The 24349-nt window shown below is 46.9% G+C and overlaps 3 protein-coding genes across 16 annotated transcripts; 2 read left to right on the top strand and 1 right to left on the bottom strand.

The window, feature by feature from the left end:
- Positions 1-315: 315 nt before the first annotated feature.
- Positions 316-22627, bottom strand: LOC121603651 (F-BAR domain only protein 2). Of its 12 annotated transcripts, none has more exons than XR_006006694.1 (18): positions 22423-22626; positions 18060-18820; positions 12168-12512; positions 11874-12089; positions 11604-11702; positions 11377-11473; positions 9474-10298; positions 7212-7481; positions 4876-4987; positions 4632-4804; positions 4355-4527; positions 3274-3527; positions 3021-3208; positions 2760-2943; positions 2160-2669; positions 1841-2070; positions 996-1776; positions 316-926 (listed from the first exon to the last, which is right to left on the bottom strand). XR_006006694.1 is itself a non-coding variant. In XM_041932700.1 (18 exons), exons 2-17 carry the CDS (start codon positions 18087-18089, stop codon positions 1625-1627), a joined length of 3858 nt encoding a protein of 1285 aa, XP_041788634.1. In that variant the 5' UTR covers positions 18090-18820; positions 22423-22627; the 3' UTR covers positions 316-1530; positions 1600-1624. The 12 variants fall into 12 exon arrangements, 11 of the variants coding, with proteins under 11 accessions (XP_041788634.1, XP_041788632.1, XP_041788631.1 ...); XM_041932700.1 differs by having other exon boundaries at positions 316-1530; positions 1600-1776; positions 22423-22627; XM_041932698.1 differs by having other exon boundaries at positions 316-1776; positions 22407-22626.
- Positions 19417-20227, top strand: LOC121603652. Its single transcript, XM_041932710.1, has one exon. It carries the CDS (start codon positions 19441-19443, stop codon positions 20014-20016), a length of 576 nt encoding a protein of 191 aa, XP_041788644.1. The 5' UTR covers positions 19417-19440; the 3' UTR covers positions 20017-20227.
- A 340-nt stretch (positions 22628-22967) lies between the features above and the next one.
- On the top strand, positions 22968-24341 carry LOC121590115 (dehydrodolichyl diphosphate synthase complex subunit DHDDS). Of its 3 annotated transcripts, none has more exons than XM_041909518.1 (2): positions 22968-23081; positions 23162-24341. In XM_041909518.1, the coding sequence occupies exon 2, from the start codon at positions 23182-23184 to the stop codon at positions 24178-24180; it is 999 nt and encodes a 332-aa protein (XP_041765452.1). In that variant the 5' UTR covers positions 22968-23081; positions 23162-23181; the 3' UTR covers positions 24181-24341. The 3 variants fall into 3 exon arrangements, with proteins under 3 accessions (XP_041765452.1, XP_041765449.1, XP_041765450.1); XM_041909515.1 differs by having other exon boundaries at positions 22968-23091; positions 23179-24340; XM_041909516.1 differs by having other exon boundaries at positions 22969-23081; positions 23179-24341.
- The last annotated feature ends 8 nt before the right edge of the window (positions 24342-24349 follow it).

The following is a 24349-nucleotide window of genomic DNA, read 5'->3' as shown; positions in this document are numbered from 1 at the left end:
AAGTTTGTCTGTTACGCCTGTTGGTTTTTTGTCGTTTCCTAGCCTACAATTGTTACCGAGTCTTTTTTTGTTTAATCATTATTTACGAAGAGGAACGGGTGCCTAAGGGTCGGTCGGTGTGTGGACAGACACATTCGGATCACTTTCTTGTTCAGAGTTCAATATACTAGGAAACAGTCCGTTGTTTAGTTCAGATTCTTGCCCTCCTTTTGCCATGCTACGCGCTACATCTCATTTAACCTACTTCTTTTCCCTTAGTGCACAAACGGGATAATAATAATACAGCAGTATAGTGTGTGTGTGTTAGTGTTTTGTACCGAAAACGAGGAGTGTGTGGCATTTTAACTAAGGTCTAAGTGATGGGAGCATATATAGCATCCACAACGATACACATCGAACGTAGATTAGAGTTTACACGTTTTAAAAATATGCTAACATAAAGCATAAAACAACAGTATAAACATTCAAGCTTAGCATTCTGATGCAGTGCCACTTATCTGTAGTGTATCAAATTTTCTCTGGGGCTGCTAATAGTGAATGTTTGTGTTACACTTTCTGTTACTGCAGATGTTATCTTAAGAGTATTTCCATTTAACATCGCAACTACTTCTTCCTTTTGTTTGCTGTTGTTGTTGGAAAGCATACGTAAAAAAACACCGGCATACACCACACTCAGCTTACCACTAGCACATATAAACTCGCAGGTGGACACTCGCTTCCCTGTGTGATGCGTTGTTTGGTGGGTAAGCGAGCGCCTTCTACGAGGGTATAACATGAAATTTACATTACTTAAAGCATTCTCACGCAGCTGAGAAACGGATAACAAGTAGATATCTTCGAGAGAAAAGAAAAAAAAAAACAAAACAAGCTAGCGTCAGGAATGGCGTTCGGGGTGTCAGTCCTTTTGAAAATACTAGCAGTTGTTGCTGCAAACAAACAAAACACGAAAGGTATAATAATAAGGAAGGAGGAGCGCGGAAAGAAATTAGACGTACAGAACTGGCAGGATAAGCAAAGCCGAGGCACACGCTCTCACCGACGGACCGGCGACGGTTTGCACTAAAGAAGGAAGGCACCATACCCATTTTACACAGGCTTATCCGATATCCAGCTCCTTCGCTCCACAGGGTCTACCGCCACAGCAGAACCCCCATCATCATCCACTAAAAACAACATTTCTGAAATCTCCTCCTAGCCTCTCTCTCTTTCTCTCGTACGTACAGTATCAACGTTCGCTTTTCCTCCTTCCATGTAGCGCGCGTGTGGGGTGGTACATATCACCATTCTCTCGACTTCTCTCTTAGTACCAGTACGCAGTACAATTTGTTTTGCACTAGTCTATAGTCTTGGTTGGAAAGTTCCACTCACCCTACTACTCGCTACCGACAAACAAGCCGACGCCCGGTATGCGTGTAGTGCGCGCCCTAGTGCAACAGCAACCGCCGCTCGCTCGGGGGGTTTGACGTTCGCTGCCCGATGGCCGACAAATGATGTGGACGGGGTGTTGTCCCGGTTTTGCACCCAACAGCACTGTAACAGTGGTAACTTCTACCTTCAGTTCACGCTCTCGTTCGGGGGAAAGGATATGGTGGTACTTGCTTTTCTAGCAGAAGAAAAACCGATACTATCCAGTGGTGCCACCGGATGAGGGGTTGGCCGACTTGCTGCTGTTGCTACTGCTGCTGCCGAACGGAATCGGCGACATAACGCCGGACACGTTCGGTGGCGTAGGTGTTTTCACCGTCCGTATGCCATCGCCTTCGCAGATGTACTTTCCTAAAAGCAAAGATGATTTTTTGCACATTTGACAGACCAAATCGACCAGCAGTGTCGTACGTACCTGATACGAATCGTCGCTTTACAAGTGATAGCCGATATCCCGAGCCGGCCAGCTCAAACTCAATGCCGGACAGCGTGGTCCCTTCGCAGTTGAACTGGGTAGAAATGATGGCCGGCGTCGATGGTCCCGTGCCCACCTCGAGCCGGGCACGAAGCGTATCAACACCGCCACTCTCCGAGTGCTGCGATATGTCCGTAAAGTTCCACACCAGCCGATTCGATTCGCCTTGCCTGCGCGCGACCCCAAAAAATCCCACACCAAAGCGAAGCAATCATGGTCAGAGGGTCCCAGCAGCTGCTTCTGAAGAGCAATTACTCACCAAGCCGAATGAGGTTTCGATTGGACGTTCTTCACACCGCCGTCGACCGGCACCGAGATGGAAACGTTCAGCAGCGGGGACGGCTGGGCCATCGCGTGGCAGTTATACTTGTAGTCGATCTTAATGTCCGTGTGCCGCTGTTCGCACTTCCAGTAGGACACGAGCTGGAACGGACAGGAGGCCGCTCCCGGCTTGGCCTTGATCTGGTACTTCAGGATGTCCACGTTGATGTGCGGCGCGTTCGGGTTCTGCTCCGACTGGCGCCGCAGGGTCGCCGTTAATACTGGCATGTTGAACTCAAGCGTCGTGCTGAAGCTGGTCGACTGGAGCCGATCGATCGTAATGAGCTGCTTGTTCGGCAGCACGTTGTCGAGGTTCTGGAGATTCTTGATGCGGAAGCCCAGCTTGGCCGGGTTCGGATTGTTCGTCAGCACGTTCACAATGCCGGCCGGGAACGAAATCATCATGTCGCCCGACATTTTCACCTGACACCGGGACTCGTCCGCTCCTCTGGCAGAGGGAAAGAAAACATAGTTTAATTAGACTTTCGAATCTACCACTCAACAGCGGAGAAACACAGATGGGGAGAAGCCTTCTTACTTGAAATAGGCGTGAATAATTTCGTGGAATGCAACAGCCAATGGAATCGTATCGGACATGCCGATCGTTAGCGGGGACGGACCACGGGACGATCCGATACCCACGCTCGGACTACGGAACTCCAAACTGCCGACACTGTCGGCACGAGCAATCTGTGACGCCGGACTGACACGATCACGTGCAACTGAGGATTGAATGAAGAGAAGAAAATTACAGCATTACAGCCGCGGTCTAAACCACTGAAAGGACAGGGTTCACCACCTGCGCCCTTACCAGCCGCTTCCGACCTTCGCGATGGTGGTCTCGGTATAGCGATACTGCTGCCGCCCGCTGACGTCGGTGTGGGGATTTGCCGCTGGGTAAGCTTCGTTAGGTTTGCGGAAGCCGGTGCCGAGATACTTATGTCACCCACCTCCGAAAAGATGTCACCCAGATCTGCATACCGATTGCTGTAACGTAAAAAAGGCGAGTTTAGGCGTCTCCCATGCCATATTCTAACGAGTCTACTACTCACTTCGAGCTGGTTGACATCGACAGGGTAGGGCTTTGTAGCGGCGCGTACGGATGTACCGTCGTCGGCGTGGACGCATTCGATGCATTCGGACTGGTGAGGTGCGTGGCGGCGTTGCTATTGTTCAGGAGCGACGCATTCCCGACCGATATCTGGTGGTGCAACGCGTGTGCCTGGGAGGCGGGCTGTGCCTGCTGTTGCTGATGGTGTAGCTGGTGGTGCAGCTGGTGCTGCTGATGGTGCTGCTGCTGCTGTTGCTGTTGGAAGATAGAGTGGTTTAGTGACAGCAGATCGTGGCTCGGTTTGCAACCGTTGCCATTGTCGCCGATCTGCTGCGACACGGACTTGGACCGTTTCATGCGCAGCAGTCGGTCTTGGTGCTGCGGGTCGAAGCTTGAACCGCGCCTTGCCTGGTGTTGGATGTTTTAGTACGTTATGAGGCGTTACATAGAGCACCGGCCACCGGTAAGCAAACCCCCGCGACACAACCATAATTAACGAACGGGACAATGAACACGAATGCGTTTCCAAATCATCCGAATCAGTGACGGGGTTGTTTTAGTTGTTCCATAGACACAGATGAGTTTGGTTAGTGATGATGAGTTGGGTTGGATGATATTAAGGCATGGATGATGATCGTCACATAGACCCACGAAAATTCGACAGCACGACACGCGCGGACAGACATTGTTATTAAGTGCGTAGATGGTAGTGGGTAGGTGTACAAATGGATGAAAGGAAAAAAAGGCATTCGAGTAGTTTTGTTAGAATTGTTTTGAAATTAAAGATGTAATGATAGAGGTATGAAGAATTTAGTAAAATCAAGCTTCTAGTGATACTAATTCAACGAACAAGGCATTCGATATGAATATGCTTAACTATCAAACATGAAGCGGAAAAATAATGTTCTATCCATATAAAACAACTTCAACTCAACAAAAACGTTCTACTGCTCTAGAAAATTGTGATAAACTAATGAAAGCACAGATCTGTTATGGAACGATGATCACTACCGCACATACACACACACAAACACCAAGCCCGTCCATTACTACACACGGCCGCTAAGAAGATTGATACCTACCGATGTTAGAATACCGATTGGTGATAGCGAAAGATTTTCCACCGTTGCCCGCAGCTCATCGACACTGGCCGAAATAGGTGCGGCACCATTGTTAAGCGGTTTAATTTCCACGTGGATTTTCTTCTCTTCACGCTCATCCTCACTGTCACTGTCCGAGCTTGAGTAGAAATTATCTGCAAATAATCGACCGGGAAAGTAACGATACACCAACGAACGGGTTAGTTTTATCTTTTCAGTCTAAAAACGTTCAATGGGCGGCACTCAGAGGTATGCTTACTGCTCTTTTCCGTGATCGTCGCACTGTCCCAGGTGGTTTCGCGCGGCTGTATGCTGTAACCGTCCTCATCCACTTCGGGCGTTGCCGTGGGTGCTACATTCGAAGCACTGATCGCGGAAGTGGTTTGCAGATTCGTGGCGCTGTCCGCATTCGCTGTATCGCCCTTGCTATCGCTGCAAGTAGAGTAATGCATAACGTTCAAACAGTGCATCGACAGCAACGACGAGACTTCGCTAACACATACCCGTCCAAAATATTTTCATCTTTGGCACTGGAGTTTTCCGTGGAATCTTTCTTCTTTTTGGCTTTCTTCGATTTGGCCTTCTCGCGCCGGCTGCGCAGAAACCCGGAAACTGCTTCGAGCGGGAGCGACGAAAAGCAAAAGTTAAACAAAAAAGATAAATAATAGTTATACACACACAAACACATGTTCTCAACTTCGATCGAAACAACTAACAAGACGGAACACGTCTTTTACCTACAGTAAAACAGAGGATAAGATGTCTTGTTTGTTGTGATTTGTTAAATTTCAAACTGGGGTTAAAAACTGGGTGGGAAAAACTCAATGCAAGAACAAAATGTCAATAGGTAAGATCTAACACAAAATAGGAAATGTGGAAAGAGAACCGTACGCCAGAATGAAGATTTAAATTTAGTAACTATAGGAAAGTTATACTATCGGCAAAGTAATTCTGCTGCTACCAAATGGTGAGAATTTTGTCCAGGTTCTCTTCGTGATGTCAGGTTATGCACCAATAAGGAAAATAAAAACATAGGAATTACAAAAAAACACACACAAATGGATCACGATCGCTTGATCGCATTAAGTTAAGAGTACAAATGTGACTGTTTGCATGTGAGTGTGGTGGTGTTTGATGTGATAAAATCGATAGAAAAGATAAAAATCAAATGGGATTCGAGGAAAAAGGAATGGAAAGGGAGAACAGACACGCAGGGATGTGGTATGAAATGAAAACGAGAGTTGGTTTTAACTTGAAAACAACGGAAAACAACAGAAACAACAATTCTTGCCACTAAAAAAATAACAATGAAACAGCCAACAATCAGCATTAAATGAAAGCACGCACTAAATTAACAACTGAGCGCTATTATAAGGAGCACAAATAAAGAGTTGTAAATATTTTGCATAACGCAACAACACTACTGCTATTAATAATAAAAAAAACAGGTTTAAATCATGAGAAGCCACATCACAAACACTACGCATTTTGAGGAGGTCGCACAGCTTTTGTCCGGTTGTTTACGGGGACCTTTGCGCTTCGTCCTGTGCCAGGGGCAGTCCGTTCTGTTTCTTTGTAAGTCCTCTCTGCAGTCCACTCAGTTCAAGGTTTAGTATGGAAAATGCACAAACAGCACGCTGCCTAACAACCACACACACTCATGCACTGTGTCTGTGCTATAATCACATCAAACGCAAGCCACTTCCTATCACACACGTTCGCGCGTAACATTTATGTGCTCAGTCTTAATCTATAACCTTTCTTTGCCGTACCATAATAACAAGCACGCTATTTGCGACATGCAAATTTTGAAAAGTAACGCGCGATGGACGCGCTTTCCTATAACGGCTGGCTTATGAATGAAACTAGACGGCAACTGGCGATTAGCAACAATTCTACTGACATGAACGTGACCTAAGAGAGTCAGACTTTTGTTTTTTTTTCAGTTCGTTGCGTTCCGTACCGGGTCAGTGCGTAAAGTGTTGAACACTTCTCTACCTAGAACTTCTCCTGTGTGTGTCTCTGTGTTTTCTTGACTTCGTCAACCCTAGCCGTTGTCGAGAGATAACAAGAACAACTTCTTCCCGCACACCTTCAGGGTTAGGTTAGAAAAGGTCACAGTTAGAAAATAGGTAGTTAGCTAGAAAATAGGATAAAAGCTAGTGATAAATATAATCATTGACGTTAATTAAGGGATGCTAGCTAATGGTACTAGGATAAAAATAGACGCTAGAAAAGAAGCAATTTGAAATGCGTAAACATAATTCTAATGAAAAAATAATAACCAAAAGCTTAAGACCCACGCTATATAAGAAGGTACAAATGGTACATGGTTTTTTACAGAAGCAAATAATAAACCTAATATCAAATGGCACTAATATGATTCAGGTACAGCAGATAGACCTGAATAGATTAGTGCTAACATTCAAAAAACTACTCTCACTCTTGCTAATGAGCACATATCGAAGTAGAAGACCTTAAGAATACAAAAGAATAGAAAAAAAGTCCAATAAAGTAACCAAAACAGAAGAAAACAGTCGTTTGCAACACACTTCAGAAGACACAGGCTAAACACTCCAAACCGTTTGTGGGAAAAGATAGTCCAATGTAAAAAGTAAAACATCCTTTCCGAACGAATACCGATCAATGGACGATCATCATCCATTGTTCTCTAGTAGCAGGAGAATCCAATTAGATATAAGAAAAAGATCATTGAAATAAAAACAAAACACCAATAAAAGGGATTTAAAAAGAGAGTGAGTGAAAGAGACAGAGAGAAAGAGAGGAAGAAAACACAACACCACGCAATGTAATCGAGATGAGAAGATATGTGATTTACATTTCGAGCCCCGCAGCAACGGATTTCGTCCGATAAAGGACTGCTGCTGTGACCGTTCATCGATGGCTGCCGCCGTGCCGCCCCCGCTACTTCCAGTGTCCGGATCGTTCGGGCTGGTCGGGGCAGAGACGGTCGCGCCGGTGGAGGAGACCGAATTTCGACCGACTTCCGATGCAGCCGCATTGGTGCCTCCGGCGATGTTGCTGTTGTTCCGACGTCCGCCCGCACTGCTTGTGGTCGACTCGCGGCTTTCTCGGCTATCGCGACTTCCTGTATTGCCACACGTTGACGTTGCCATTCCCATTTACACGCGCGCACACACACACACACACGTATTGTCGAGATTAGAAGGATAACGAGGAGCCATACCCCGACCGCCCAGCGAAGCAATTATATATTGTATGCGTTGTGGAATGAATTGTTGTTGATGTATGGATGGCGGCGTGTAGTGAAGAGTGAGGTGTTGTGGGGAGATTTTTTTTGTTTGTTTGTTTTGTTTTGTATAATCATCGAGAGGTGTAATAAATACACGGGGTAGAGATTGAAAAATAGGGGAAGAGACAAAAAAATGGGCATAAGAATATCGATATTGAAAACCATTTTCATGTGTTATTTTAATGCGCGTGTTATCGCCCAAACGTACTTGAAACGTTGTGGGGCATACAGTTCGTGCCAATGTTACCGCTGGTGAGAAGAGAAGAGGGTAAAGTCTAGGACAGGGTGAAGTGAGTCTAGGATATTATCAAAATTGTAACGAAAACAGACCACCAAAGAATGAAACCATAATTTAACTACAGAAGAGAGTGCAGCAGAACCGGTTTTTTGGGTAAAAACAAACTACAAAAGTGATGCTTGGTGGGGAAAATAATGTGAAAAAAGAGATAAAATGTACCCAAGCTTTGAAAAGAGACTGACCACAATTTTGTGGCTGAGATTGGGATAAAGGGTAAATTTTTTTCCTATTCAACCATTTAAAACAGAGAACAACCGACGTGTTCCACCACTGAAACTAATGCTGATATCTCTAACGATGGTAACCATAATAGAAGAAAAAAAAGCGCTATTCTTCACTTTGCCAAACACCTTCTTTTCCACTGGGGCAGGATTCTGTAATGAAAGTGTAACTCCCACAGGGACGCTCGCTTCCAACACACCCCAATTACCACCACCACCATTGCGCTCAAATGATGGTCCGAAAATAGTGCAAATGACATCATTTACGACCCGCCCCTTCACAGGAGTGACGATAATGGGAGCGGTAGACACTCCAGCAGCCTGCGGACGAACGGTGGTGCCGAAAGCTACTTGCAATTACTGTTGGGCAGGCGCGCATCATTTCCACCCAGCTAATAGCACTAGCACTAATGGCACGTTCGTACACCTTGCTGCAAGACGTACGCACGCAGCAACGTAGATACTTCGCTGAAAATGGGCAAAGGATGCCACACTAACTTAGCTATTGTTTTAAACTATTATTATCCAAAACTGCATTAAAATTGAGCGTACGATCGAAACATGAAATCATGAACCTAGCAATAGCAATGAAGTAATTAGGTCAATTAATTGGACCTTTTTTTTCTAGCGATATCTGCTTTTTTAGCTATTATTTTTAGCTTTGTTCGGTTTTGGGATACGGCATTTCAAGCAAACAGGTAATCCAATTCGAAAATTCGAAACCCGTACTGCTGGCATTTGCCATCGATCAAAATTAATTAAAAGCGTGTTAGTGCCAGGGGTAAGAAGAACGAAGGTATGGTATGTGTGTGTGTGAATAGAAATAGAAAGCGGAAAGCAGTAGATTTAAAACGAAACCACGTCCCGTCTAGTGAGAAATGGCGCATTAAAGATATTAATAGCGTCAAAATAAAACAAACAAAAAATCGGTACGAAATATGCAAACATGAAAAAGGACAAATAATAGCTAAATCTACGTTACGCATAGGAACAGGTAAAGATAGTAAAATAGAAATGGTGATCCAACGGAAAAACAAAACTGTAAGCTATACTATTTTCAAAAGTAATAGATGGAAAGATAAGGCAAAGGATATATAAAACCCATAAGAAAACCGATAGAAAACAGAAACTAGAGACAGACTATGGAAAAAAGAATAGAGGAAAAAAAGATAGGAACAGCAAAAGTGGAAAATACTGTAAGTGTTTTGTAAGTGTGTGTGTGTTTTTAGGTTGTTTTTTGCAGTGTTTTGAAAGATAGAAAGTTGTGTTCGCATATCGCGAATGTGAAAATCAAGAAGATAAAATTACCCTGGGAGTTAGACATGAAGAGATTGAGAAGGGAAGTAGTGCGGCGGGAAGATTTTTGTTGTTGTTGTTGTTGTTGTTGTGGTGGTGGTAGTTGCTGAGGTGACGCAGGCTGCTGCTGCTGCTGGTCTTGCTGTTGCTGTGGATGCTGTAAAGATTCTTGCAGTTGCTGTTCCTGCTGTTTCATTTGCGGCGATTGTTGCGATTGTTGTTTGCCGCTGCCACCGTTATTGTGACCGTTAGTGGCTAGGTTGGGCGGGTGGTGGTATGGCTGATTGTGATTAGTGGAGGGATTGGTACTATGATGCTTGAAGGAAAACAGATCGCCGTAGAATGGTTTACTTGACTGTTTGCCCGTACTTTGTGCGGATCCGGACACGTTACTTTCGTTCAGCACCGATGGCACCGGCGACATGGCACGCAACGAGGCCGGATGGGGCTGCTGCTGGGCTGATGGTAACTCCGTTCCGCCATCGCCCCACCGTCCGCCACCTCCGCCCATCGAGGTGGACGTGGGCGAGGTGGATAGATTGACCGGTGAGTTCGTTGGGACGGCTGCCGTCGAGCTGGAGCTAAACCAGGACCGCAGGTGGCTGCTTTCCTTCTTGCCGGGCGCCGTGCCGATGTTGATCGGTTGCGAGGAGCTGGTCGCGGACAGGGTCGGTGATTCGAGCAGCCCGCCGCCCGCCAGCGAGGATGGAGCGGGCGATATGCTGCCACCCGGTGGCAGCGGGGCCGAGGTGTTTACTAGCAGCTGGTGGCCGCTGTTATGCCCACCCGCACCGGAACCACTCGCGGTGCCACTTTCAAAATCAAGCTCAATTAGCTCTGAAGGAAAGGAGAATATTGTAATGGATCATAAGCACACATTAAGCCGGTCGCCCGATTGAACACACCCGTACACCCCCGGCAAACGGGAACAGAGATTGAAAGGAGAATGAAATAGAGAGACGAAAAATCGCACGACTACAAAACACGCACACACCGGGCAACACTGTACGACAACGCACCACGCAACACGTGGCAGGGATGTACCGGAGACAAGGAAGCGCTCACTATTGCACAGACGAACAGGGGGGAACTATGCTCCAACGACGAAGGGGGTATCGTTTTACAGCCACTACTAATGTAGACAAATTTAAAATGAATAAGAATTTAACGGCGAAATAGCACACGGCAAAAGAAGCAAATAAATCTACTTTACATGCATTTTCAATTATTTTGGGCTTTTAAATTGTTCCTCTGCGAGTAGCGGTCTGTATCGCGCCTTAGCTGGAAGGAAGGTTGGGCTGATCGATCGATCTGCCGATCGATCATAACTGCTAAACAAATGTTTACAATAACTAGCTGTCCCTGCTGAGAGTCACATTAGCTTTTGTAAGTAAATTAATCAAATCACGATTAAGCTTTTTCAAACACAACAACGAAAAACACAAAAACAAAGCTTACTGGCTATAAAAGTACCATTCAACGTGAAACATCTACAAAAAGATCACTTACAGCAAAAAAATCAAACAAAAACGAACCAGAGGGCATACAACATAAAACTTGTAGGCAAATTCTCAAATAATTGAAAAAACGCATGCAAAAACCAACAAAAATCATGCATTAGATTAAAAAACGCAACAAACAACAATGTGTTCGTTCGGGCAAGGCAAAAAATAAGAATAAAAACATTGAATTATAAAAGGAAGAGTGTATAAAGGGATTACAAATTCCAAATTGATGTTTCTCGACTGGTGTTGTGCTATGTGGACTGGGAATCTAATACACTGTATATATTTGGAGTTTTTTTCTCACTCTCTTTTTCGTGGCTTCCGTGTACGCCAGGAGAGGGAGGAGTGAAAACAAAACACTACACCCCACGCAGGGTTGGTTTCGAACATTCCCGTGTTCTATTACTTACCTGGTTTCTCCAGACCGGTGTACTTGTTCAGCACGAACTGTTCCAATAGCTTGTCCACGGTTAACTCTAGAAATTGACGCTTCAAATCAGAATGGACCTGGCGCAGGAAGCAAAGTAGAGAAAGTGAGCGAGCGAGCGAGAGAAAGAAGGAGATAATCGATGAATAATCGGATTTTACGGCTACGCCATCGCATCGCACGTCACGTCACACCATTGCCCGAACGTACCTGGCCAACTAAATCGAAATTGTTCTGCACTATGTCCATGTACGACGAGAGGAACTCTTTCATTTGTTTCAGATGTGCTTCTTCCATCTCTTGAAAACGCTGCAACAGATAGAAAACATATCAAACAATCAGCTTAGTCCGTGTGTGATTAGAATGTTCGTAGCACCGCACACAGTGCTCATGACGCTCCATGCCAGGGCTTCGGTTGTACGCGCCCCGATTTGAATGACTCACTGGCAAAATGGAGGCTTTGATCGCATTTACACTCACCCTACACGTTATTGTCATTTTCTTCTCAAACTCCTGCTTGATTATGTTGTGCTTCTCCACCAGCGCCTTGTAGTCGTCCTGGTGTTTGCGTAGCTTTGCCTCCGACTTTTCGATCTCCTTGGCCGAATTGTCCTTCCGTGCCTTCTCCACCTCCTGCAGCCGGGCATTGTGGGTGTCCTTTGCCTTGGCGACAGCCGCGGTCGATTCCTTCATTGCCTGTTGGGAAGGATAATGGAGTACAAAGCGTCATGTTATGCTCTTTCCGTTGATGTGTGTGTATCCTTGTTTACTCACCTGCACCGCATCCTGCGTGCCCGACTCTTCCTCCTTCACCGATTTATGCTTCTTGTGCAGGTCTTCCGCGTACTTGGTGACATTCTTGACCAGCTCCGTCAGCTTCTGCACCTTCTGGGCGTGCAGCTCCGACAGACGCTCGGTGGTTGACTTGAGGATGATCCAGAGCGGGGAAAATGTACCGCCACCGCTCGAGCCCGCCTTGTTGGCCAGCTTTGTCAGCAGCTTCGAGTTGTACTCCTCCAGGTTCGAGCGCTCGCGGAAGTACTCCGCCAGCTCTTTCGTCGCCGATAGGCCATACTTCATGTTTTGGTACAGCACCTCGTACCCGTTGTTCTTCTCGCCCTGAAGACAGTGGAAAAAGGGGAACGATAAGTTAGTTAATTGGTTGTACAGCGAAATTTCCAAATCCACCATCGCTCTAAAGTATTGATATTTTGATTTTTAGATTTTTTATTACTGTTTCATTCTTATGCCCATTATATCCAGAGGCACGCACATTTGTGTACTTTATTCCTCAATAGTGCAATCGGTGTACGTGCGAGACGTGAAGAATTCAAAATCCATGAAACAGTCCCACACAACCCATCGGTGTGCCAGCTTATGACAAACAATTTGCACGTGTGTTTGTATTAGATCCGACCTCCATTATCTCGGGCATAGTTCTGGTATAAAAAATATGATCTTTTCTGTCGATGTTGAAATGCTGCTTCGCCCACATTATGCTACAGTAACAACGCACACACTGAAGTTGCCTGTATGCTATCTAGAAATAGTGTGTTTGTTTCCAGGGTGCAAAAACCAACGCCATGCAGCAGACTGGCCACACCAGAATAGTAATCTATCTTTCTCCAAACCATAAGCCCCTGGCGCTATAATTAATGAACATGATATTTTTAAAACAGTCTTGAGCAATTCGACGCAAAACCCATATACGTAACGGCTAGTTGGTTTACCGCTTCCCAACCCACCCAACCCAAAACACGAAACTCCAATGCTCCACAGATAGGTCATAACCCATGAAGTGGAACACAAAAACAACATGTGTCGGGTGGGAGGGGGGGATCTGTTTGGTCGATACGTAAGCTTAAATTGAGTTAAATCAAATTATTTTGATCATCGGTGGCAGAAGTCGACCAATTGAGGAACATTTCTTCCCATGAGCATGAACACCACGCGCCACCACCTTCCTTGGGATCGCATGTTACTACCACCCACCAAACACAGCCATACTTGTATTTGGTGATTGTTTTTTTTTTTGTTTTTAGGAAGGGGCAGATTTAATTCACATGTCACTCGAAGAAGCATGAGAATTGTGAAGTACTGCGAGTACAACAAGTCACTGACATTGCAACTGACCTCCTCCTCACATGCAACACACAACGGGGCCACCACACAGTCCCTCCTCAACCAACCAGGTGTGATGCTTTATGGGAGGACGAGAGTCATTGCGAAGCCAGAACCGGTTCTAGCACGAGTGGTAACATGACATGGTGGTGATTTATTATGAGAAAACCATCCATCGATGAAAACAAGCTTCATTGCGCTAGGCGCTTAACCGCTGTTGGTTGAGGTGGTATGGAATGCATTTTTCCCACGAGTTGTCCGGCGTACATACATGCACCACCACGACACGACTGCTACTACTAATTTGACTCCTACCACTATAAAATTACTGGTATAAATTGGTTTTCATTCGACGACGAGATGATGGTTGGTTCCATCGAATACCCTGTGCCGCGTCGCAGTTACAAAGTAGTGTCGTCATGGTGTCTTCATATTGGTCCGCTTTTTCATGGCTTCCTATGGTGTAGTGAATACCCCACACACACACACACACACAAAACAAACATCTTCCGACAAGGGATGGATAGCAGCGCGAACGCAGGAAGCGCAAGGAAGTAGATGATTAGACTCTTCTGACTCCTACGCGCAAACACGTGGTTTTGGTGCCTTTCCAGCGAAACATCGGAGCTAGCCTGGCAACCAGGAAAGAAAGAGCCGCTGACGGCCACTGCGTATGCTGTATCTTTGACCATCGTGGAAGATATTTTTAGCCAGTCGGAAGCAATAAAAAACACGGAACCGTAATGAAAGATGGGTGGGGGATGGTGGGGCAACGTAATGATTGTAACCGTACAGTACAATAAATCGAAATTAATGACTAGTTGCGAGTAGATTGGTTGCCGAAGAAAGATAAGTTTAATTGTAATTAATTTCGTTTGGACGTTTCACCAGATACAGAAGGAGCGCATTAGTTAGTTCCTAAGTATATTTGCTGTTTGTTGCGTATCTCCGGAAAATGCTAGTCAATGATAGCAAAGTTCAGCAGCGATTCTGTACTAAAAGACTAAATTTCTCGACTAAATTCAACCCCAATATTCAAGCGTGCTCGTGTCCGGCATTCCTTTTACATATTCCGAAACCAACTCAAGCACACTTGCTACGCGACGGGGAATGTTGTCTGTTTTACATCGATCTTGATCCACCATCACTGGCAGCGATAGACACCTTCGACGGGCAGGCAGCAGGCAGTGCTCATTTACAACCGATTTGCGTCACATGAATACAAATGGATGCATTTATGGTGTGACAGCACCTTCCCTTCATCAGGGCAGGCTCGTGTCCCCGTCGTCTGGATGCCGGGTCAGAATGGTTCATCCGGGACAACCTCCCCCCTATACAGTCTTGGGTTTTGCACTTGTATCATTCAACGGTGGGAGGGGGGAATGAAGAAGCAGCACGATTGCATTAATTCACTACATCCTGTCCTCGGACACAAAGATTGGCGTTACATCGGGTAAAAAAACAAACGCAATCATTATTAAAATCACATCTCACGGGTTTGACCTTGAAATGCGCATACACAAACATCGTTGGAAAGCACCCTCCCTGCTACAAGATCTTAAATTTATATTGCTCCTAATATGTATTAATGTTCATATCAAATGTATTTTTAACCGTCTTATCATTTCGTACATGAAGTGGAAAAGCCCTTACAACGCCACAACAACGACAACAATCGCAACCCACGCAGCGGAAATGAATGACTCATCAAAAATGTCCACACCCACACACACACACATAAGATGGCACACAACCGCAGCAGGAAAATCCCGTCGTTGCGTAAAACATTGTGACAGAATAAAATGTATTATTTCATGATCAATTGCATTTTTCTTGCCACTCAGCAAAAAGCAAACGGGCGGCGTCTTGTGCTTGGTCGGTCGGTCGGTCGGTCCGAGTCAACGAACCGCATCGTAACGGAACAGTAGCGGAAAGGAACGTTCGACGGCGCCAGGGCAAAACGACGACGCACGTCAGCTGATTTTATAACGCCCTTATCCCGGCCCTCCCGCGCCGACCCACGCCCTCCACACCCGCAAAGCCACACAAAGAAACGGGTGTAAAGAATGAAATTGATACTGAAGTTTTGCCCAACACACACACACACACACACACACACACACACACACGTTACAGAGTAGAGAAGAGGTGGTTGTTATATTTCAATGGAGGTTAACGGTCATTCGGTACACTTAATCATAACCGGGAAAAGTGGCAAAGTACAGGCTGGAGGTCAAATGGGTAAAAAAATGAACAGTAACATCTCAAATACAACCCAGCATTCGTGCAAGCTTCTTAATAGATCACATAAAATGTTTTTAAACAAGCAAAATAGTAAAACACGTGTAACAGCAGCAAATCGTATAAGATAAGGAATGTTGTTAGCGTGATAACCGACATAATACGGTTTGCAGTTACTTTAAGCGCAGTATCCTCACGTGTTATACCGCGCTCAATTATGGAAAAATAATTATAAACTTTAACAATCGAATTAGTTCAAATTATGTCTAACACGGCAGCGCCTCAACTAGCTATTTGTTCTCCCACCCTACCCCCACCACCACCGCGAACAATAGGAACAAAACATTGGCACATGCTACAATCTCACCCAACCCTCGAAATTGACCTTCACTCTTGCATGAAAGTAGCATACGCGAAAACAGAGCTTAAAACGCAACAACGGGGCAGCGGCACGTGGCGCACTTGAGTAATTTTATCTTTATTTCCTGCTCGAACGACCGAACGACTTCGGTGGCGCATACGCAGGCTGCCGCCTCCAGCGCAGCAAATATCACACAACCCCGCGCCTACTTGGGTGGAAACAGGGCGGCGGCGCGCAAGATAATTCCATTCAGCATCAACGCTCTTTAGCTCTTTAAAGCGGATGGAAGTGGTGTTTGGAGAGACCGCAGTGGGGTTTCGGGTGGAGGTGGGAGGATGGTTGTCTTATGGGGGATCTCGAAAGGGGCAGCCCACACCCATTGCTGCGCGCACGAGAAATAACAATAAGCGACACGAAGACGAAGACAAACAACAGAGAGCAAGTAACACGATCTCGCAAGTCAGCGGCAAACACCCGGAACGTAGTATAATGTGAGCAGCGCATTGGGCGTCGGCCGTACCACCACCACCACCTACACCATCATACCATGGTCATGTTGCGTCACCGATTATGCCAAACTGCGGCATTTTGAATGGCGTTTACTACAGCAGCAGGACAATTCAGCACTCAGATATCCCATTCAGCGCGCAGTGAGAGAAACTCATAAGAACGATCATACGACTATGTTCTAAAATAGTTGATACAGGGTTTTCCAGCGGTTCTCATAGTTAGTTGTAGGACACTTCCTAGACTCTTTCCTATTGGAAGTGAATTCCTTCTTCTTCTTCTTCTTCTTTGGCACAACAACCGCTGTCGGTCAAGGCCTGCCAGTACCCACTAATGAAGTGAGAGCTTGGCTTTCAGTGACTTATTATTACCATAGCAGGATAGTCAGTCCTACATATGGAGGCACGGTCTATTCGGGGCTTGAACCCATGACGGGCATGTTGTTACATCGTACGAGTTGACGACTGTACCACCAGACCGGCCCTGGGAATGGGAAGTGAATTCCATATGCTGTAAATTCGACTGTATAGCACCTTTTTTGGACAGGATCATTGGAAATTCCTAGTGGATTTGTCCAACAAGGGTGCTAGAGAGTCCAATTCCCATTACAATAAATTCATTTCATGCAAGAAAGAGACAATAAAGTTTCCCACAGCTATGAGAACTTCTGGAAAACCCTGTAAGTTGCTGTAGAGTTGCAAGGGTAGAGCGATGTAAATGTTCTCAAACGTCCTGTTCAAATATCTGCAAAACTTCCAGCTGCTTTTCAACTATCATTCGTTCTGCTACACACTCTTATCAACAAACCCATGAAACCTTCGTATCATTGGGTTCAACTAACATTTGTCCGTCTAAAAAACATTAAAAAAACACTATGATAACACGCGCTCGCTCTGTCTTGACATCCGACATATTCCGATCCTCAAACGTACCACCCACCCCGATGCAACAGCGAACGGCAAAAGGCTAGGGGAGGGAAATGCGTGAGAATTTCTTCTGTACACGAACTGGAAACTGGTTGTTTCCCTGCCTGGTGTCATGGGAGTTCAAGTTCGACGGGTTCAAAGATAAAGCGTTTTGCAAATGGACCGCACTGGGTACTGGGTTGGACGACGGAGGTATGTGATGGTGGTGATGGAAAGCAGTAGCGTAGACACATTATCAGCATCGAAGCGCTTTTTACTTCTATGGACGGTCAGGCGAGAGTGATAAATATGCTCTAGCACTGCCGCCGACATTCCGTGGCACTCTAGTATGTAAAACAAGTAAAACATTAATGAATATAAAAGAGACGGGAAAAACACAAGATTAGAAATGTTGGGCGAGCATCAACCATGCACGGTCGCACTACTAACACCACTTCAAGCCACAGAAAATCCGGTAGAAAGGTTCAGAAAATCCTAAAACAAATCCTTATCGCACATTGACACACTTACCCAAAAATAATCGTTGAAATCGACCGTCATTTTGTCAGTGGTTGGGATTGATAATCGTTGCCCACGGAAATGAAATTACGTGCCGATATATCGCGCCTCGTTGTCGTACTCTGCACCGCCGCCGCGTCACACTGCTTGGCCCGGGGGGTTGCTATTGGTTTCAATTACTTTCACAAACACACACACACGTACACCGACACTTTGCTTCTTTTGTTCTCCAGCAAGGACTAGACACTTTCACCAGTACCACACACACACACACACACACCGGCCACCGTTTAGCAGTTACTACTACCGTGACATGATGATGTGGTTGTTCATCTTCGCTCCATCACCGTGCCGCCCGGTTCCGATTGACGTATGCCCCGGGCCCAGAGTGTGGTGGCCTCATTACAACCTGCCCATGCTAGGCTACCCCACCAAACACACTGCCGCTTTGGCAATGGGCCAAGAGGACACCAAACGCTCGAACACCGCCGAGAGCACTGAGATGGATGGGCTGATGAGGTTGGAGAGAGCCGGGGCGGAAGCAATAGCGCGACGGATGGTTCTGGAACGGTTCACTTTTCCCTAGCGGCGAGGGAGAATTTTCTTTTTTTATGTTCTTTTGTTTGATTGGAGGAGATGCTCCGCGTTTCTGGACTAATTTCCGGCACTCATTTTTAACGCTGAGTAATTGTTCTAACAGATTGAGGGCTGGTAATCTCACATTGCCATCTGGTGGCGAGTGTAACTTTTGCTTCCGTTTAGCAAGTATTCTTCTGTGTGAATAAAGCGTTTAATTTGTTAATAAATAATTAGCACAATGAGTGAGTTAACTATTAGCTAAGTTTTAAAATTATATTAAAATTATATAAATAAAGGACTATTTTTGAGGCCATTTTCAAGTACATTATGAAACTAGTAGAACCATTTGATGTAATGAAAAAAGAACAATTTGTTTCATTCCTGCACAACACAACACAGAAAAAAGGGTAGCTTTCTCATATCACCACAACGAAACGTGTGTTTCAACGATCTGTTCGCTGGACGTCAAAAAAAAAACACATAAAACAAATGCACAAAAAGAGACTCCCCAAAGGTAGGTTTAAATTTAGCCAAACAAAAAGCCTGCCGGGACCCGGTAGTGCGGCCCGCTACGCAAGCGAACCGTGCGCTCCGTGCCGTATCACCTCTGTACGGGTTGCGGAGAATTGGTGGCGCACTGATAATCGCCATCGTCCACAAGACATGCCGCCGGTGGTAGCCTCAAAGTATAAAACTACCCCGACCACAGACCGACCGGTACAGTGCGGCAGGTTAGCTTAAACCATTCCATCAGCGCTTCAGCAGGACATTCGCAGGACAAACACACACACAGACAGAGCAGCCAGAGTGCAAAATGATCAAACCGTTCGTCTGCATACTGATCGTGGCCAGCTGCGCCAACGCCTTCATGTACAAACACCCGTACAACCACCATCCGGCGGCGGTGCTGGCCCACGAGCCGGTCGTACCGGTGGAGTTTGTAAAGCACACCACCAGCCCCGCCTTCCGGCCCGCCTCCTTCCTCGAGGTGATGGAGATCGTGCTGGACTGCTTCAACACGCTGCGCATCCCGCTGCAGCGGTTCCCCTCCTACCTGTCCGGCATCTTCCCGGAGGATCCGGAAACGAAGTGCTTCCTGCGCTGCGTCGCCATCAAGCTGGGCGTGTACTGCGACGAGAAGGGTGCCGATCTTGACCGGCACTGCGTACAGTTCGGGCTGGGCGAATGCTGCGAAAACTTCTCCAACCGCCATCTGGTCTGCCTGCAGCAGAACTCCCTGCCCTGCCCGGATCGGTGCACGGCCGCGTACAAGCAGGAGCTGTGCTTCCAGGAGCCGATCGCCAAGTATCTGGACTACCACTTCCACGATCTGGTCGGACTGTTGCATCAGGCCAAGTGCAGCCACGATCTGAAAATGCTGCATCCTTAAAAAAGAAGCCCGTTCGTGTTGGTTGGGTGTAGTAGCCGTACTGTTCTTCTTTGCGTGTTTGTTTCCATGTGCACGGAACGTTTGTTTCGATGTGTGTCTGTGTGTTGTGCCCGAAGGGGTAAGGGTATCATCAGCAGCGCGTGGTATGTGTTAGAGCACGAGCGCCGGCGATGGTGCCTAAAAACGCATAAAAACTAATAAAAAAAATCAATAGCACAAAAATATCCTAATTTATTCGTTTTGTTGTGCCCTCGTTCCATTCGTTGAATTATAGAGAAAGGATGAATATTATGGGCACCGGAATAACCTTTTCTACCTTCTATCTCTCTTTCTGACCAGCTTGCTTCCTTGCACCAAAAAAAAACAGGTCTACTAAACCTCTACGGCTTCAAATGCGCTATATTTACCATAGACTTGACATTTAATATGTTGGAAATTTCAATATTGTCCCTCTTTCGCTTCGCTTCGCAGAACGCAAACTGGGAAGTGATAAAGCAAAAACTCCATTTACCCCAACAACGAAAAGATCGGAAAAGTAGGCGACCGAACTGCATGCTCATCGAAATGAAACCATGAGTATTCGGCTAATTACGACAGAAAGAAGGATTAATAGTGATTAACGAGGCAATAGGCAAACTATTTGTTCCGAATTGGTGGTAAAAAGGGAATAGTTTCGATTCACTGGGCAATGGAAGCTTCCTTAATCCGGTTGAAACCCGTGCACTCCTCAATAGGTTTTATTGAGATCTTAGTAGCCTAACACTGAAAAAATATTTTCCCGATATAAACCTGATAACCGAACAACGTTAAAGCCACTAACTTCAAATCGACAGGCTTCGAAAAACTAAATTTAAACGTTTCCTATTGCTTCCAATCTTTAGATATTTCGTGACACTGTAAGAAATCAATCGTCTCATTCCTCTAGAAATGTGAACATGAAATGGCGAAATTCGCATAAAATTTCGACATGAAACATGAAAAGCACACGCTCACAGAGACACAACACAATACCGGGAACATGCACGAGTTCAGGCCGTGAAGCACTTTTCCAAAGAAGCAAAAACACAGTTTGGTCGAGAACTGTTTTTTCCTCCCTTTTTTGTTGTTGCACCAATGCGGTATCATGTTTAAACACGCACACATACACGCTCGCAGAGTGGCACGCGACTGCTGATTTTCCAATAATTAAGTATTCATACTTTTTTAAACATACACACACAGACACACACTCAGACGCACACACACTATCTGCAGGTTACACAATCTGCCCGCTATTGTCGTGCTCTCGGAGGACAACCTTGCACTTTGCTTGCAACTTGCTCTTCGGGCGGACGGACGGACGGACGGACGGACGGACGGACGGATGGACGGATGGACGGATGGCATGACATGGTAGGCAGTCGAGCCAGTTCCGCCCCATTGCGATTATTGTGCAGCACGCACACACACACCCTTCTCCTCCAATTTCCACTCCTTCATGTAAGCCTCATCCCACCCACTCCCTTCCATCTGTTTTCTCCAGGGGCTAATACGAAAACACAACCCGGTTAATGGGGTCGGCTCGAATCAATAAACCTTCGAGCGAATATTTGCCATCGTCGTGTTACGCGTCGCGCACCGACCGTTGAACTTTTTTGTTGATTCTATCATCCTCCCCCTCCCCCGTGTAACTAAAGACCGGGCGTGCACATACACACACATGCACACACACACACACAGACACACTGACGCAGAACCTTTGATTGCACGATATTTTCCTGCTGGAAAATGGACATTTTGCACGCTCAATGTGAAACAACAGTGGGGCAGCGCGGTAGGGGGTGATGAAAGGGGGTGGTACAATTCCGTGCACCGAACACACACGGGAATGCCGTAACAAACACTGCGAAAGCCTCGCGAACACATTCACAAATTTCACTTCAAGCAGGCTGCATTCTTGCCCAACGGTGGAGGGCAGGAGAGGGGATTGAACGACACCCTTGAAGCATAGAGAGAAAACACCCTTTCGGTGGCCGCTCCTTTCAATACATCGTCATTCGCGAGGGCAGCCTGCTGTGCACTTTCGGTCGCCATTTGCTATCATCACCGCTTGCTGCTTCCAGCGAATCCCCCGGACACCGATTCCTGCTATCAAACACGGAATTGCTTCGCACTGGAGATGTGGGCGTATCGCGCGCCTAGTTGGCTGCTTGTTTTCTGCAGTCGCAGTTCACACTTGCTAACACCCATTGACACCACTCGCTATCCGGGAATATCGTATTTCGACCCAGCACAGATCGTCCAGCGAATATGCTAATCACCCTCTGAGCGAAGGTGCGCACAGCAGGGTGTGTTGGAAGGTGGTGCTGCTGGGGTCCCGTACGGCGGCTCTACGCCGTTGTCTTTTTTACCACACAAACTGCTTACATCACGCAGCGCCGACGGAAGTGTTGGATGAATCGCACATCAACTGCCCAACACTGCACTACTTTCAGACGGAGCGAATCGTTAATATTTCACCGATTTTCTTGCCTGCCTGCGACCGACAACAGCGAACAGAAACAAACGAAAAAACCAAACGACACCAGACAACGACGACGGAATGAAGGAATTTGCTGTCAAATGGGCTCTTCCTCTTCTTGTTTTGCAACTGTTTGTCGCGGAGCCTGACAACAGTCGCCGCACCGGCCCTCGTCTGTTGACAGTTTGTGGCGCTGGCATTTTCGAGCTCATGTTCGAACAGTACGTTACGCATTTTTGCCTAAATACAAGCAAAACTTGTTTTTTTTTAAATTCCTATTTGTGGGATAAAAGTTTCATTGAAATATAACTGTGCAAGAATCAAACTTTGTGCCAACAACATGGTTAAAATAATTCAGCAAAAAGAAAGAGAAAGCATCAGCTACGAAAGATGAATGCGCAACATCAGCATACCATGTGGGATAGTTTTTTCGCTGGGAGTTTTCAAAACAATCCGCTGTCATGTGAGGTTCCAAATCGGCAAGAAACAACTCACGAGAAGATCTTTCCCCCTTTTGGTGATTCTAATTCTAGCAGACCTCAATGAAATAGTTCAATTTTAGCAGGTAATTACAGGTAATCGCGCAATCCACTTTCCTGCTTCTACACTCAATCAAATGGACCGTCCGCACACACAAGCTCACAGTACTCCTTCTTTTGCAGGCGATGGCACCTTCCGCCGCTAGCGTCCGCCCCGTTGAAGTGTCGGGGCCACCACCACCGACACCAGCAACGGAACCACCTGCCTCGACCTGGGTCCGGGAGAGCAACCTGCACTGGTACCATCGATGGGTGATCCGGGTGCTGCAGGCCGGCCCGATACCGCGGCACGTCGCGTTCATCATGGACGGTAACCGGCGGTACGCCCGGAAAGCGAACATTGCCAAAGCGGAAGGCCACTCGGCCGGGTTCGAGAAGCTGTCGGAGACGCTCCAGTGGTGCCTGGAGGTGGGCATCACCGAGGTGACGGTGTACGCGTTCAGCATCGAAAACTTCAAGCGCACGCAGGAGGAGGTGGACACACTGATGAATCTGGCCAGGGACAAATTCCAGCGCCTGCTGGCCGAGCGGGACAAGCTGCATGAGCGCGGCATCTGCATCCGCATCATCGGCAACTGGGATCTGCTCGAGCCGGACATACGGCGCAGCATCGCGGAAGCGGTCCTGCTGACGCGCCACAACCGCAAGGCGATCCTGAACGTGGCGTTCGCGTACACGTCCCGGGACGAGATCACACATTCCATCCGCACCGTCGCGCAGGCGGTCGGCGATGGGCAGCTCGAGCCGGACGACGTCAGCGAGGAGCTGCTGACCCGCTGCCTCTACACCAAGTATTCTGCCGAGCCGGATCTGCTGGTGCGCACGTCCGGCGAGGTGCGGTTAAGCGACTTTCTGCTCTGGCAGTCGGCCACCACCGTGATGTACTTTACCGAGACGCTGTGGCCCGAGTTCACCATCTGGCATCTGCTCGGCGCCGTCTTCTCCTATCAGCGGGTGCGCTGGCGCATGGTGGACGTGCGGAAGGCGCTAGACCACTACACCGACGAGGGTGTAGCATCGGCGTGCGGCAAGCGTAACGAACGCGTCGGCCGCTTTCTCGAGTACGTGGAGCGGGAGGAGGAACATCACCTGGTGCGGCTGGTGCGGGGGATGGGTATAAAGTAGAGCCGCCGCGCACAGCACGCCGTTCTCTCCGCGGGGGTGGCCCGTGAGCGTGTGCGGGGAATTGTGTAAAATTTTGTTTTTTCTTTTCACTAGGTGTTACGTTTACATAAAACAATGCTAGAACTATGAAAATCGCATAAAAACACACACACTTACCGTTTGCGCGGGA

The sequence above is a fragment of the Anopheles merus genome, chromosome 2R (assembly GCF_017562075.2).
Source record: "Anopheles merus strain MAF chromosome 2R, AmerM5.1, whole genome shotgun sequence".
In the NCBI taxonomy this organism is placed as follows: Eukaryota; Metazoa; Arthropoda; class Insecta; order Diptera; family Culicidae; genus Anopheles; species Anopheles merus.
Note: the sequence above shows the minus strand (reverse complement) of the source record. Positions and strands in the feature narration are given on the sequence as shown.